This window comes from Vicugna pacos, chromosome 9 (genome assembly GCF_048564905.1).
Source record: "Vicugna pacos chromosome 9, VicPac4, whole genome shotgun sequence".
Classification (NCBI taxonomy): Eukaryota; Metazoa; Chordata; class Mammalia; order Artiodactyla; family Camelidae; genus Vicugna; species Vicugna pacos.
Genome location: NC_132995.1, coordinates 30,031,578 through 30,047,378, shown reverse-complemented (window position 1 = coordinate 30,047,378; position 15,801 = coordinate 30,031,578). Strand labels below are relative to the sequence as shown.

Genomic DNA, 15,801 nt, shown 5'->3' with positions numbered 1-15,801 from the left:
CAGATAAATCTATGATGGATATGATGAGAATAGTATCCCCTTTCAACAGGGTTTCTCAACCTTTGCACTACAGACATTTTGGATTGGTGGTGTGAGGGTTGTCCTGGGTGCTGAAAGGAGAGTTCAGCAGCATTCCAGGCCTCTACCCACGAGATGCCAATAGCATCCTTCCCCTGTTCAGCACCTCCCCAACACCCACCTCCCCACTCCAGAGTTGTGACTACCCAGTATGTCTCCAGACATTGCCAAATGTCCCCTGGAAGACAAAGTTGCCCCCTCTTAAGAATCACTGCTTAAGAATCACTCAGATATAGTGCCCCTGTGCAGTGCTACTGCTTATGCACAGATGTGTAAAGTGACTGTGTATTTCATTCAACAGCTTAGCCAAAAAATTGGGATTTGAAATTAGACTGTATAAAATTGTAGTCCATGTCTTTTCCCACAAATCTACCAGATTTAACCCATTTCCAGGTCTGCTAGGAAATACTGCATAATGAAATAGTGTTCTAGAGATCTCAAATGGTGAATCAACACGAAAAATAAACAACAAATATATAAACACCTTTCTGGCATTTCTTCTGTTAATCAGCTGAACACGTTCTTCCCCAGTGAGACTATTAACATCTAGTTTATTGGGATTTCTGCAACGATGCCTTTTTTGTTTGGGTCTCCCCTCATGGAGCTGCATTCGCTAAAATATATAGACAAGAAAATAGTTTTATAATCTTTAACTGTATAAACAGTACAAATAAGCTGATCTATGTAATTTAGTCCTATAAAATTGAAGATATATGTACTATATAAGATATATATTATATAATACAGTTGAGCCTGGAACTACATGGGTTTGAACTGTACAAGTCCACTTACATGTGGATTTTTTTTTCAACAAATACACACTACAGTACTATATGATCCATGGTTGGTTGAATCTGAGGAAGTGGAACCGAGGACATGGAGGGCCAACTGTAAAGTTACACTCAAATTTTCAGCTGTGGGGGGGAGGTGTGCATCTACACCTCTAACCCCTACATTGTTCAAGGGTCAACTGTTTACTATATATTGAAGATACAGATCTTATATATACTATATCACATACCTTCAATATATAACATATATATATAATATTGAAGAATTTACCCTTTAGTTATACTTCAAAAACATTTAAATATTTTTACATGTAACAATAAAAATGTTGAATAAGACTTCTTAGTGTTGCATAAATCTTTTCCTCAAATTACATATTTAAACAATTATTCGAGGCCATCATAATGATCAATATTATTCTCTATGAAAGTAGGCTCCTGAAATGAGGAGGACATTGCTAATTCTTTCCCTAAATGCCCTCAAAGATCACTGTATTCCCAGAGTGTTACTTGAAGAAGTTACCAATAATGGTGGAGCAGTTTCCTCTTTATGTTTTCTCCTGATGAATTGCACCTGAAACATCAGATTTTCTCAGTGCTTGGACACTGTTTTTGTGCTAGTGGCTTTCATTTCTCATCTCACTAATGGACTTTCTTATCTCTTCTCACTTAATCCTCACGAAGCTCAAAGATGTTATGCTTATTTTACAAATGGGAATCAAGGCTCACAGAGGCTATCTTCCTCAAGGTCATGCAGCTAACAAGTGGCAATTTGTGGCAATAAAAACTCTTTCCATCATTCCATGCTGCTCACCTCTGTTAACAACTGTTAACAAAGCAGGGCTTGATGTTTGCAGTCATTTCCAAGCAATTAGAAATTCTAAGAGACTAAAACTCAAACTCTTCAGCATGGCATACCAGTCCCATCACAGGCTGGATAGAATTCACATTTTCTATCCAATTACTATTATTCCACTTGCTCCCTCACATAATCTGGAATATCAGACGAGTCACTGTTTTATGAACATACCCTGAAGTCCTATCCTGTTTCAGCTCTCTTCATAATTGTTCTATAATGCCTAGAATATCCTCCTCCTGTGTGAACCTAGTCAAATGCCTACTTATTATTTTATCACTCACCAGTCATATGTCAGCTCTGTTTTCTTTCTACCATTCTCCAGATACTTTACTCTGCCTGGGCAGAGAAGTTACTCTTTTATCTGCTTCCATGGCACTTTATATGTACCACTGGTATAGTATATATACCATGTTATAATTATTTAGTTGTAGAGACACCAGATTAGAGTGTCAGATCCAAGACACCATTAATGTAAAGTGTCCTTGGGAAATCATACCAATCATTACCTTGTATTCTTTACTGCAACAAATGCTGCTTGTAAAAATGCTTTAAAATCTTACAACAGTATGATAAAAGGTTTATTTGCAGTGAAAATAATGAATGGCTATGAGCTAAAAAAAAAATAAAGATTTGCAGTGGTAAGAGAAAGGTATGAGAATCCTCAGAGACTATAGTTAATTGCCTTGAGGGCAAGAACTTTATACTACTCACTGTTTTATCCTAAGTCCCTCAAAATCATAACTAGCACACAGTAGTCACTCAATAAAAATTTGCTGACTGAATAAATGATGTTATTTTCTAATATGTTAAGTAGTTACAGGGATGCACTATTTACTTAAAATTTCAGTGTTTCTATTTCTTTATCAATAAAGTTTTAATAATGCCATTCTGATAAAGTTGGAGGGTGTTTAATGAGATAATGCATGCTAAGTGCTAAATATAATGCCAGACACACAGCTAAGTCTCAATAAATGTTTACTATGATTATTTTTTATTATTTTAAAATTAACTTCTTGAGGGAAAGGACTGGAAGTTGTATGCCTTTACAAACTTCACTGGGTCCAACTTAGTACTCTGTATATGAGAAGTGATTTTTATTATCTAAACACTTGTTGAATGTGGAATGGAAAAATGAAAAATTACATTGTATAGTATCATGGGAAAGATGGTCATTTTTTCCCTACTAATTTTCCTAAATCTTGGGCAGAACACATATTTAGCGTAAGTGGGTGAGAATTTATGCTTCATCATTATAGGTTTGATAACTAACAGAAACAAAATATACCAAGATCTGTAAGGTATCACCTACAGGAATAAAAGCTCCTAAATCTTCCACATAACCTGGGTGCTCCTTAAGCCATTTTTCCAAATCCTTTCTCTTCGGTGCATCATCGCCTGCAAGTCTTGTCCCATCTTTAAGATTAATAACTGGAACTGGACTTTCTGTATCAGGAATTCCTTGAGGTTGACTATAGGACAGTGTTGGATTTATCCCTGCAGAAATCTGTGAGGTGGTTAAGCCTAAAGTAACCTGTAGAAAAACATCAAATGAAAATCTTATTTCTGTACGTCATCAGAATTCTGACTTTGGTCCACTGAAGGAATTCTTCTTGAAGAGAAAAAAAAAAAGTTGTTCAAAATTCTGCTAAATCTTTCAAGTTTAAAATATTCATGAATCTTCGCCAGTGTGGACTGCTGAGATACAATCTAAAACTATACAGCGTACTCCTAATGTCCTAGTTATCTTTATTTATTCCATAAAACATTCACAAAACAGCAACATGTGAATTTACTAGGATTGAATTTTGGACTCAAGGGTCAATAGTTATTAAACATTACTTTACTTACATTATTAGGTGGTTTATTTCTGTTAAAAAAGAGGATGTCAACACCTTCTACATTCTTCCTCCTTCCCCGCCTTTTTTTGACTATAGGCTGGTTGTCTAATATAACTCCATTGGCACCAAGGGTTGATTGAATGGGAGTACCTAACAAATTAAAAAAGCAAAAGAGTGATACAAATCTAGTTCTTAAATTAAAAGTAATCATTTTCTGAATATATAGATATTTTAGTTATTTTCCATATCCTAAACCAAGCAATTCTTGAATTAAAAATACTGCCCCATTTCTCATTCAAAAACTGGAAGAATTGTTATCTAGGCCTCTTTCAAGTTTTGATTTGTCTCCTCAATATTATCCCCTTGATATTCATACATCTCTTCTTCCTTCCCCCTTTATAGGAAGAACCATGCCTTTCTTATGTACAAGACAAACCTGTCCCCTTTATTTGAATCCATTAATTCCTACTATTTCTAAAAGCTTGTTTTATCATCTATCATTGTTTTTTTGTGCCAAAATATCTCATTCTACATTAGATTCTTCTTAACTTAAAAACATGGCCCAACTCAAAAAATAAACCTCTTTCAGCTTTTTCATAACCTTCAAAACTTCTGAAAAGTCGGTCCCTACTGCACTCCTTCCTCACGATGAACTCAGTCCTCAATTTCCAATAGTCTATCCTGTACTAGCCTACTTAGGGTATTTTCTTTATGATCACTACTGTTTCTTGCCAAATTAAACTGACCTTTTTCACTCCTCATTTCAGTAGGCACTCAATAAAAAATGTATGTTTTAAGAGGTATGAATGAAACAGTTTCATGCATACAGTCATCCCTCTCATAAATATATATTTATCAAACAGCTATGTACAAGCACTATGATGACTCAGAGATGAATAAGATACAGTTCCTGTCTTTAAAGAGTACATAAATCTAGAGTACTCTTATAAAAGAAAATATTATTAAGACTGAGATGTTTGCTTAAAATGATTCACAGTTTGTAGCAAGAAATACATTTTCAACCATTCAAGGAGAATTTTTTGAGCAAGTGCTGTGTATCCCTGAAAGACATTTCCTTTTGCCTGGCTGTGGAACCTTATGGAAGTCATTCTCCTCAAATCTCAGTTTCAAAAAGTACCTTAATTCATATGGTAAAGAATAACTAAATGATTAAAAACCATTTTTGCATATGAAAGCACTTACGAATGACATAACATTACATAAAAAGCTTTCATTATTTCATTATAATCAGATTAACAAAATATTATAAATATGATTTAAAAATACTTTCACTATAGTTTAACTGTAATAACAGAGTAAGTTTCCTAAAGTACTACTTTTAAAAGTACTATTCTGTTTCATAAGAACTTCACATGGCTTCCTATTCAAGTATGAATGAAATGCCTTACATCAACCTCATGCCTGCATGACTAAGAACTCCAATTCCTGTCCCAGCTCAAATTTTGATGTTGTCCATAATTTAGATTCACCCTTCCTAAGTAGGCTCTGATTTTATTCACATATCTGTCTAGTAACAATTTACACAGTAGCTAGGTCAGTCTTATCCCAAAACCATATTATTTTCCTGACATCAAGTCTCTGGTTCATGCTACTCCCTGATTCTCTCTCAATGTCATTTCCAGAAAGATCATTATTTAATTTTCCTCTTATAAATTCTGTTCAGTTCTGCCTCTTCCGCAGGACTCTGCCTAAGTCTCTAGACTGCAGTCACTTCTCTTCCAAAAGTTATTAACTATAATGCTCTTTGTCACAAGACATATCTTGTTTCTAATGCATTATCTAATATTTTAACATGTAGTTCTAGTCTACCAAGCTACAGAAAGGCAGAGACTGTCTTATGTTTCTTTTACTTTCCCTTTACTGTTATCTCAGTGCTATGTTAAGTTACTTAATGTAACTAACTGTCTATGAAAAAACATCCGTATACGCACCAAAGCATACATTTATAAACAAAACCTATTTGGCTATTTTATTATAAACATGATCTATTTGGACAACTATATACTACCTGGACTTCTTTTTTAATTTAAAACAACAAAACAACAACAAAATACCCAGCTACCCAGACTTATTTCTGAAAGTGATTTTTATAAACATTACTGATTTTTTAAAGCTAGAATTCAAAATGGAAAATTTAACCTACCCTACTCTATAAAGTCTATGTTGTCTTTATCTTAGATGTAATTATAACAATATTAAAAATAGCTTCTTTCTACTAAGTGCCTACTAGGTGACAGACACTGAATTAAGGTTTTATAAATGTTTTCTTGAATTACCAAAAACAAAACAAGCAAAGGTATTAAGCCCACTTTATTTTTTGGAGGGGGGAGTTAGGATTGATTGATTGACTGACTGACTGTTAATGGAGGTACTGGGGATTGAACCTAGGACCTTGTACATGCTAAGCACGTGCTCTACCACTGAGCTATATCCTCCCAGCTAAGCCCACTTTATAAATGCGATCAGAAACATAACATCACTGGCCCAATGTCACAACAGCTAGTAAGTGACAGACTTCAACTCCAGGCTGTCTGGCTCTACCATCCTTTGTTTACTATTCCAGGTGGTTTCTGGAATAGGCTCTTTAGTTTTGTTCTCTTGTTATAATTTATACTATTTTACTGTCTTTCATTAATTAATTTACATTATATGATGTATCTTTTACTCAAAGTTTTTAAATAAAATTCAGGGGGTACCCACATAAACATAAAAAGGGCTTAGGCTTTGGAATATGAGGAACTAGAATAGAATTTGTTCAGCATCAACCTCTAAAACTTAATTTTAACATCTCGTTAGCATCTAAGTATGTGCCAAGTTCCATACTGGCCATTTTACATACATTATCTAATCCACTTAACAATGCTACCTCTTCCCTGACCCCAATCCTTCATTTCACAAACAAAAAAGTAAGGTTCTAAAATGTCGACAGACTTCCTAAGAGTCAATGTACGAAGACAGTGCTAGATTTCCCATTTGCAATTATTAAGATAGATGAGATATAATGCATAGATAATCCTTATGTAGTTTTAATGTTTGAGACTTTTTGGTATTTTGTATAGCTGCAAATTATTGTTACAATTACTGTTGATACTATTAAAACAGTATTATTTACCAAATAATTACTTATAGTCAAAGGCTGTACAATCTTCAGATGCAATAGCAATAAAATGTTCAGATAAAAAAAGTATCAAACCCATTTTATAGTGGATTACCGAGGTACATGCAGCAGTAGTGTTAAACCCCACTTAGGCTGGGCAAAAACCTGGCAGCTTATCTTCCCCACCTATTCCTATTTTCTCATAAGAAAAAAAAGAGGGCTCCTTAATACAACACTGTCATTGTAAAGTGCAACTTGGTGGATTTATACTTCAGTAAGAAAAGTATGGCTCATTTATACATGTCTAGAAGTCCATTAATTGGAGAATTCCACTGAATGGTTAAAAAAATCCATAAAAGACCAAAGTAAGGCTGAAGACTCTAATTTATAATTTAATTATAATTTATAATTAAAATGTGGTAATAGCAGCAACTGGAAACAGTGATCAATTTAACACCTATAATAAAGCATTATTTCCCTCAATTTTAGGAATGTCAGACACTATGCCCACACACAGAGGTCTCAAAATGTTTACAAGTGCTGTATGGCAACTGGATTTAATAGAACACTGAAATAGAGTCCTCAGCCTTATGTATATGAGAGGTATAAAGGAAACTCCAGTCATTCATCTACTTCACTTGAGAATTTGCATTTTTTAAGATTAATAGGTTGTGCCACATATTTTAACACTCAGTCGCTCTTAAGTAAAACTCTCAATTATTGGCAGCATACTTTAAGAGGGACATGAACAAATTAAAGTACAATTAGATCAACATAAACAAAACAAAACAACTTCTTATGGATGAATTCCTCAGTGCCTACAGAGCACACAACACATGACATCAATTCAGTATTTAATACTTCTTGATTCAAATTTTGTCAAAATGTTAGAACAATATATAGTCCCAAGGGGAGATAGGATAATTGTTTTCAAAAGATGAGATTATCATGCAGACATACGAATAGGTTAATTTTGTGCTGCCTTTAAAGATAGATAATCATTGAGAAGTACCAATTGGGGGCAAAATTTGCTTCTAAATAAGAAGGAATTTCATGATAATTAGTGTTTCCAATAGTAAGAGGTTTTTTTTTTTTAAAGTAGTAACAATCTTGTTTTTGAAAGTATCCCATGAGAAAGCAAAAGAGGACTTGTAAATGATGGAATATTTCACGTTGAGACAATGGTCACTAGCATATTCACCTGATACTGGCATGGATTTTGGAAAACTGGCGAGGCTGGTCTCTGACGCACCTTGAAGCTCTCGGAGTCGAGTGAGGTACTGCTGTTGCCCCAGGGCTCCATCCTCACTGTCCAATGGCCTTCTCTGAGCAAGCCCTTGCTTCTGAAATGTCAACTTCAAACCACCTTCCTGTTAAATAAACACCATTATTAAGAAAGAAACAATTAAAAAAAAAATCTCATTGCAGTATATCAAGAGAAATTTCTTACTTAGAAAAAGTGAGGTTAAAAACCCTGGAACATTAATCAAGTTCTCTTCTTATTCATAAATCAATTGGAGAAAAACATTTAATCAATTTTTATAATGAATATTAAATATTAAAATTTCTATCTTAAATGAAAAAAAAAAATCCAGGTACTATATACACTTTTCTGAGCAAAACAAAGCTTTTCATGTCACTAGTACATTGTAACCCTTTCAAGCTTTGGACATATGTCTCTGTGTACATTATTCACATGACATTTTAGAGGACATTATCCATGTTTTAGACACTGAGTAATCAATTTACCTTCAAAAATCATACTGAAAAACGAAATGTTACTGACAATAGCGCATGCTAAATGTTTAAAACAGAAAGTATACTGACATACCATTTGAGTATTATATAAAAGAACCAAAACAATAAGAAACTGTCAGACTGTTTAAGAAAGCATCTTGATCAGCAGAAGGACTATTTTCAGAAGTACAGGTAGAGAAAACATATTTAATGATGATCCCTCTGTTTAAGAAAGCATCTTGATCAGCAGAAGGACTATTTTCAGAAGTACAGGTAGAGAAAACATATTTAATGATGATCCCTCTAGTAGAATATTCAAGTTTAACAACCTGGATATCAAAAAGAAAACAATCCAAATACCAGAAAACAAGTGTGTGAAGGAAGTAAGAGTAAGAGCAGGCAGCCATTTGCAGGAAAAGCATGCTGCACACCGCAATCGCAATCAGGTCCTAGGGCAATAAAAATAAACATACGTCTTTGATTTTCACTGTAAACTCCTTTTCTCGTACATGCTTCTTCACCTTTGACATCTGTGCTGACTGATCATGTTCTTCTTTAACACCAGCACCTGGAGGAGTGGGAACGCTGGGCTCGCTGTATTCTGAAGCTGCACCAGAGCTGTCCAGCAGTTTTGTGGTATAGAAAGAAGCCACTGTATTGGCATCGTAACTTCTTCTAGCTGAAGGCCACTTCCCTTTCAGAACTGTTTGACAAATACTGTCCAACCGGTTGATCATCACACGATCCTGGGAAAGTATGAACAACAAAGGGTAATTTTAGTAATTAAGCCAGAATTTTGGGGATTTAACACCATTTGTGTATTTGGTATGCATACATATTCTCATGTTCATATTACAACTCCATACAAATTCCCATTTGTGAAATTCAAAAATATTATATGATAAAGATATTTTTCTATTCTTTTGTTTTTATAACTGCAAAAGCAATAGAGGTTCATTGTAAAGATTTCAAACAACTCAGAAGAATACTGAAGAGTAGAGAGTTCTCCACTTCATTTCCCAACCTCACTCCTCAAGCCTAAGTACTCTTCTACTAGTCTGGTCACATACTGGAAGAACTGTACTAATACAATCTGAACTTCTACCACTGCATGTACATGTACTTCAAAGAACTTTTTTTTCTAGGTCACAACTGGCTATGGTCAATTTCTTCAAGGAGACTCACTTAAAAGGACTTATAAAAGCACTTGAATATTAACTTGTATGTGAACTTAAGTATTCATTATCTTTTCCTCTAAATAGTCTAAGGTTATGTTGAGAAACACATACATTTAAGGAGACCTAATTTACTTGATAGTAATATTTGATACTTTTAATGCCAATACCAAATGTCATCCTACATTTTATAGTGATCATTTTTTCCCTACATAATATGAATTTCTATCATTAAAGTGATACAGAAAAATACTCAAAAAATGGCCTATTCCAGCAAGAAATTATTCACTTACCTTTGGCCAATACGAAGCTGCCAGCATGTATCCACCTTGCAGGATGTAAGCGGACTCTGGTGTCCCATTGTTCATCTGGAAACTATCCTGGGTCTCATCCTGGGTAGTGCTTAGTGATGCAACACTTTCTTCATCATAGGCTTTCACATGAGGGGCACCTTCTGCTAAGAATAATTATAACTGCTTCAAAAAGATGGCGTAACACAATTTTACATATAATCTTCAAATTTTATATAATTATTCAGATATATTTGAAAATGAAAAGTTAGAAGTAAAAAAAAAATTCACCTAGAATAAAGAACTCATTATTTAAAAAATTAAAACAAAAAAGCATAATAAGTGGCTTTAAGGAGTTTAAAGACAAAGGGTTAAGAAAACATTCCTTTCTGCATGAAAATCTGACCCTTGGTTAATTCTCTAAATTCTGTTTCCCTGGAAATACATAAACTCCTGATTGATAAACTATATCTGGACTGGGAAGACACAAGTACGTAATTCTATAAGGAGGGGACCCTCATAATCGGGCATGCCCCTTGTAACCCAGAAAGTCATGCCTTTGGAGTTTTTCTAGGGGACTCTTGCTCCTGTGGGTACTAGAGTGGCTCCTGTGCCCACCTGATTTTGACTCACTGTCTTGCTCCTGAACTGCTGGACTGCTGGTAGAACATTTGCAGAGAAGGACCACCTAACATTACTCTACTGACAAGCTGTGGTTCCCATCTTAGATCTTTCTGAATAGGGCCAACTAGGGCTTTTGATACTCTTATAAGTCTGACTGGCAGCTGTTACAGAATATAACCTTTATTTGTTCACTGATCAACTTGTTTCAGGAAAAACAAAACACTAAATTTAAGGCAATCACAAAGACATAAAATTGTGGCATAAAGTCTCTAATCCTCTGCCTGACTAACCCAATTGGCACTGTGAATGAATAGAGAGTATGAAACAGTAATCTAGTTGCCTTTTCAACAGCCCTGATCTGAGAAAAATTTGTACACATAAAATTTAAGCTAACAATTTTAAAAATGCTTAAATTATCTGAATCCATTCATTTTCCCTTGGAATGTTGTCTTAAAGAGTAAGCACTTTATGCATATACCTCGCTTTTGGACTTCCTCTTCTTCACTGTCACTTTCTTCTGACGAAGATGAAGAGGATGATGAGGAAGAGGAGGACGAGGATGAGGATGAAGATGATGCTGAAGAACAAGAGGAGGAAGAAGAAGAGCTAGAGCCTGATCGAGAGCGGGAACAAGAGGAGGAGGAAGATGAGGAAGAAGACGATCTGGAAGAACAGGATGATCTCTCAGAATCAGAGTCAGAATCAGAACTAGACTCTGATCCTCTTTTGTGGACTCGCTGTTTCTTAGAAGCTGGGTTTGGAGTTAGAGGCTCTGTTCTGGCTGCAACCATGCGTCTGTCTGTTTCACTTTTTCCACCAGATTTCTGGTCTCCAGGAGCCTGGGATAAAACACCATTCTTTGGACTCACAGGCTCAGACTTTATTAGTGTCCTGGTTTCCTCAGAAGACATAGATTCCTCTTCAGAAGACTGAGGCTCCTCTTTAAGGTTTTCACTTTTAACTTTCATATCCTCTAAAATAATACCTTTAGGATCTAGGAGCCTAGGTAGAGAGGTAAGAGGAGAAGCAGAAAGTGCTACTTGGTATTGCTGTAAAAGTGGGGTAGAAGTCCTCGAATGAGCCATCTTACTTTGACTGTAGTTCCTTTGAGCTGCCATAAATGAGAGTTCAGGGTCACGAAGAATGTGATAGTCTGTTCGGCTCACCCCGTGTTTAGCAGCTCCAATGAGCAAGTCCCTATCATGAGGGCCACATTCCCACCAGACTGGTAAGTCTGGATTCGGATGGCAAAGCTTCAAGCGTTCAAACAGCTGTGGATGTCGGAGGGCCTGTTCCCTTACTTTCCTTAGAAGTTCGATGCGATACAAAGTCCTAGAAGCACGTTCTTCTGTGATTGGCTGGATAAAAATATTTGGATCCACCAATTCTACATTGAAACAAGAGCAGAAACATTATCCTCAAAAATACTTCATTATATATTGAAAACAAATAATGCAACTTCTAAAACATACCTCTACTCAGTATCATTGTATAATTTAACATTTTTAAATGAGAAGAAATGTAAGTTTTAAAAAGAAGTACTACATTGCAAATCAACTATACTTTAATAAAAATATGAAGTGCTAAAAATCATGTTAAAATACAATATATAACATTGGATCTACAGAAAGTTAAGTAAAACATTAAGATTATTTTGGGAGTACGTTTTATAACTAGGAAGTTACTTTTAAGAAATTCCCTAAGAGCTATGTCATACTATTCTGTTTTAATCAAAGAGAAGAACACTCAAGCTCACTTATAAATACAAATGAAAACTGTTAAATAATGCTCCATAAACAAACCTAAGTTCATATATCCTTAACTGCAGGAGGTAACTCAGGGCGTTTCAGTGAACTCACAGGGACACCAAAGGTTTTCTCAAAATTTTAGGTAAATAAACGAACAATTGTTAAACACTATATGAAATTCTAGCCTGAGATAGTTCAGTTTCAACATCAGATCATACTATATTCCTTTTGATGAGGTCATATCTTTGTGAGAGAGATACTGGCAGTTAGGAATTACTCAGAAAAAGACAGAAGCTTGTTGAAATAATGTATACACCACTTGAAGGAGTTCCTAATGGCCAAATTTCGAACAATGTGAACATCAAAATGAATACTGACAGTACTGGATTATAACCTACAGAATAAAAAAAACCCGTGAGTCCATACTAATATGAATAAATAATTAAGCAGACTAGGGAAAAGGAACAGCTCTTCCTTGCAGTAGAATCCATAGTAAAAACTGCTGGAGACAAGATCTACAAAAAATTAACAGGTGAAAGTTTGAGGAGAAAGAATTTGTGTGATCTCAAAGTATCTTCTCAAGATATCTGTTAACTCTAGGGAAACGATAACAATTTTACACTGGAGAAATGCAGCATAAACTACCTAAACCAAACAATTAAGGGCAGCATCATCAGTAATAAGACATACTGACATCATGAATCCCATGATACTACGTTCTGAGAAGGCCACAACATCGTTTCTGTGGTACTCTTGCCAAACATGCATAACCTCAATCCAGTCATGTAAAAACACAAGACAAACCCAAATTGAGGGATTTAATGGTTAAAACTGACTGAAGATATCAAGGTCATTGAAGACAAAAAACCCAAAACCCAAAACAAACAGAAATCCCCCCAAAACCAAAACTGAGACACTGTTACAGATTGGAGGAGGCTAAGGAGAAAGAAAAGCCAAATACAACGTGGGATCCTAGAACAAAAAAGGACATCCGTGTAAAAACTGGTAAGATTTGAACAGATATTTAGTTTAGTTACTGGTACTGTACTAATGTTAATTTCCTGGGTCATGTAAGATTTTAACATTAGGGGAGGAAGAGTGAGAGATACTTTAAGGAAACTCTCTGTATGGGCTTCAAAAACAATGAATTCACCCCAGAACCGTTCCTTAGCTGAGCTTTAGCAGCTCTGATTAGTTGTTTTTGTTTTGTTTTGTTTTGTTTTTTGAAGGCCCTGGTTTTTTTTTCCCTACTGAAACTCTTTAAGACATCTTTTGAGTGGATACCTCATTCCTTGCAAAATGATTTGTGTAAATAAGCCCTCTAACACAGTTCCTATGAGACGGACTAAAAATATAAATTAGTTCTGTTTAACCAAAGCTATCCTTTATCTTCCACCTCCCACAACCATAAATCTAATTCTAAATAAAAACACTTACTATTTTCTCAAAATTCAGTGTGTACCTTTATTTCTCTTTCAATCTCATTTCTTTTGTTTCTTTTTGGGGGGATGGGGGAGGTAATTACATTTATGTATTTATTTTTAATAATTAATTTTAATTGAACCCAAGACCTCGTGCATGCTAAGCACGCACTCTACTATTGAGCTATACACTTCCTCTCCTCCCCTCAGATCTTACTTCAATCACAGAATTAAAGAATAGGGGATCTTTAAGCAGAATTTACTTACAATTCATAAAAATCGGTAACACGTTAAACTAGTATCGAAATAAGAGTTTGAAATTTCTTTTACTAATTTTGCTTTTTTGAATGAAACAAGGAAAAAAAGAAACTTTATACATACCTTCTTTGGAAGGAAGACGACAAACCCTCCGACACATAGACATGAATGCATACAAGTATTTCTCCAGACTGTCATCAGTTTTCTTATGTAGCCTAGCCATAGCTCTAAATTTTGTCCAATCAAACTGGCCTCTGTCAGGATCAAATACCACTCCAAATGTAGATACAACTCTATAAAAGTCAGCTTCTTCTCTTCTTGTCCATCTATTTTGAATCAAATTAAAGAGGAAGCCACATTTGTCACAGAAATAAATATTTATTAATGCTGAATATAATGGCTATAATACAAATTTAAAATATTTCAAGTACCTAACACTTTCAAGGATTAAATCCAGGGTTACTGCCTTGTAAACACGTTTTAAATGCTAGTTGACTCATCTATCCAACTATTTCTTTTCCTTCAGACAGTAATAGTTTTTTGCATATTTACTGTGTGAAAAAAATATGCATGGGATACAAGATTGTGTAAGACATGATGATCCTACCTTCAAGGAAAAGACAAAACATTTCAAACTTATGTACAGTATAAGGTAGTATTGTATAGTGTTACAGAAACCAACAAGTTTAGGAAAGCACAGAAGAAGTAAGGATCGGTTCAAACTTGAGTGATCAAGAAAGGCATCACCGAGTAAGTGGCATTTAATACAGAACAAGGGTAAGATAAGGGAGGGAACTAGAAAAAGAGCACAGAATAAGCAAAATAGGAAGTAACCTACATGTTCAGGGATGATGACTATTCCACAATGAAAAGGAGATGGCTCATATTGGGGACAGACAGAGATAGGCTTGGGGTCAGATTGTGAAAGGCTCTAAATGCCTGAATAAAACCAGCCTCCATTCAGTTGAAAGCTCCTGAAGATACTTTAAGAGGGTAATATCCTTGAGCACCATAGATCTGCAAATAAAGTCTATCTACGGAAACATTTTCCTGGTTAGCAATCAGTTTTTGCTGTGTAAATGAGAAAAAGCGTATGAAAAAGACCCTTGAAAAACCTTAACAGGCCATTTTTATCAGAATGATACATTAAGAAGATTAATGATGATGTAAAAATAGTCAGTCTGGGAAACCAATCAGGTATATGAACCTTGCCCCTGGGTGATAAAAGTAGGAATAAAAACAAAGGATAAATTCAAAGATTACAGAGGGCACAAAAAACACTGACACCCACCTTCAAAGAATTTACAACTTACAAAGATAAGACATGGAAAGGAAAAGATGAATGTCATTACAGTATCTTTTTTAATTTTGAAAATGAGTAGTTTTATTTAGGTAAGTGCTATATGACTGCAGAAAACAGAATACTGTGAGCTAGTCAGGTTGAGAAAAAAACTAATAGAGGATAAGGACGTGCGTCAAACTCTGAAGGAGTAGTGGGGCTAGGTATGGACTAAAGAGCAGGAAGAAGGGTATTCCAGGTGACATGAACAACCTACGGAGGGTACTGAGTCAAGACTAAATGGGACATTCAGGCTGAGGGAAAAGTAGTGAATAAATTTAGTGAATAAAATGAAACGCAAGCTGAAGCCTAAACTGAAGAGGCTCTTGAGTTGCGGCTTAAGAACTTCGACTTTATGCCTACAGTAAATTAGGAGCCACTGAATATCATATAAACTAATACTTTAGGAAAATTATCCAGATCTGCCAGACCGAGGGAAAATAAACATATATGGTAAAGATGGCCACAAATTCTTTGCCACTCTTCCCTCTGAGAGATGCAACCTATTTCCCTTTCCCTTAACTCATG

The 15,801-nt window shown here is 35.2% G+C and overlaps 1 protein-coding gene across 15 annotated transcripts in view; it reads right to left on the bottom strand.

Annotated features, from left to right (window-relative positions):
- Positions 1 to 15,801, bottom strand: part of CHD9 (chromodomain helicase DNA binding protein 9) — a 210,194-nt gene that overhangs the window by 8,078 nt on the left and 186,315 nt on the right. For 5 of the 15 annotated variants that reach the window (XM_072967360.1, XM_072967359.1, XM_072967361.1 and 2 more), the window contains 8 exons: positions 14,058 to 14,260; positions 10,986 to 11,894; positions 9,887 to 10,050; positions 8,892 to 9,164; positions 7,883 to 8,051; positions 3,574 to 3,713; positions 3,035 to 3,256; positions 563 to 691 (listed from right to left, as the gene is read on the bottom strand). In XM_072967360.1, coding sequence (XP_072823461.1) covers positions 563 to 691; positions 3,035 to 3,256; positions 3,574 to 3,713; positions 7,883 to 8,051; positions 8,892 to 9,164; positions 9,887 to 10,050; positions 10,986 to 11,894; positions 14,058 to 14,260 — 2,209 coding nt within the window. The remainder of the gene's footprint in view (positions 1 to 562; positions 692 to 3,034; positions 3,257 to 3,573; positions 3,714 to 7,882; positions 8,052 to 8,891; positions 9,165 to 9,886; positions 10,051 to 10,985; positions 11,895 to 14,057; positions 14,261 to 15,801) is intronic. The other 10 variants (XM_072967363.1, XM_072967362.1, XM_072967372.1 and 7 more) reach the window with 5 other exon arrangements.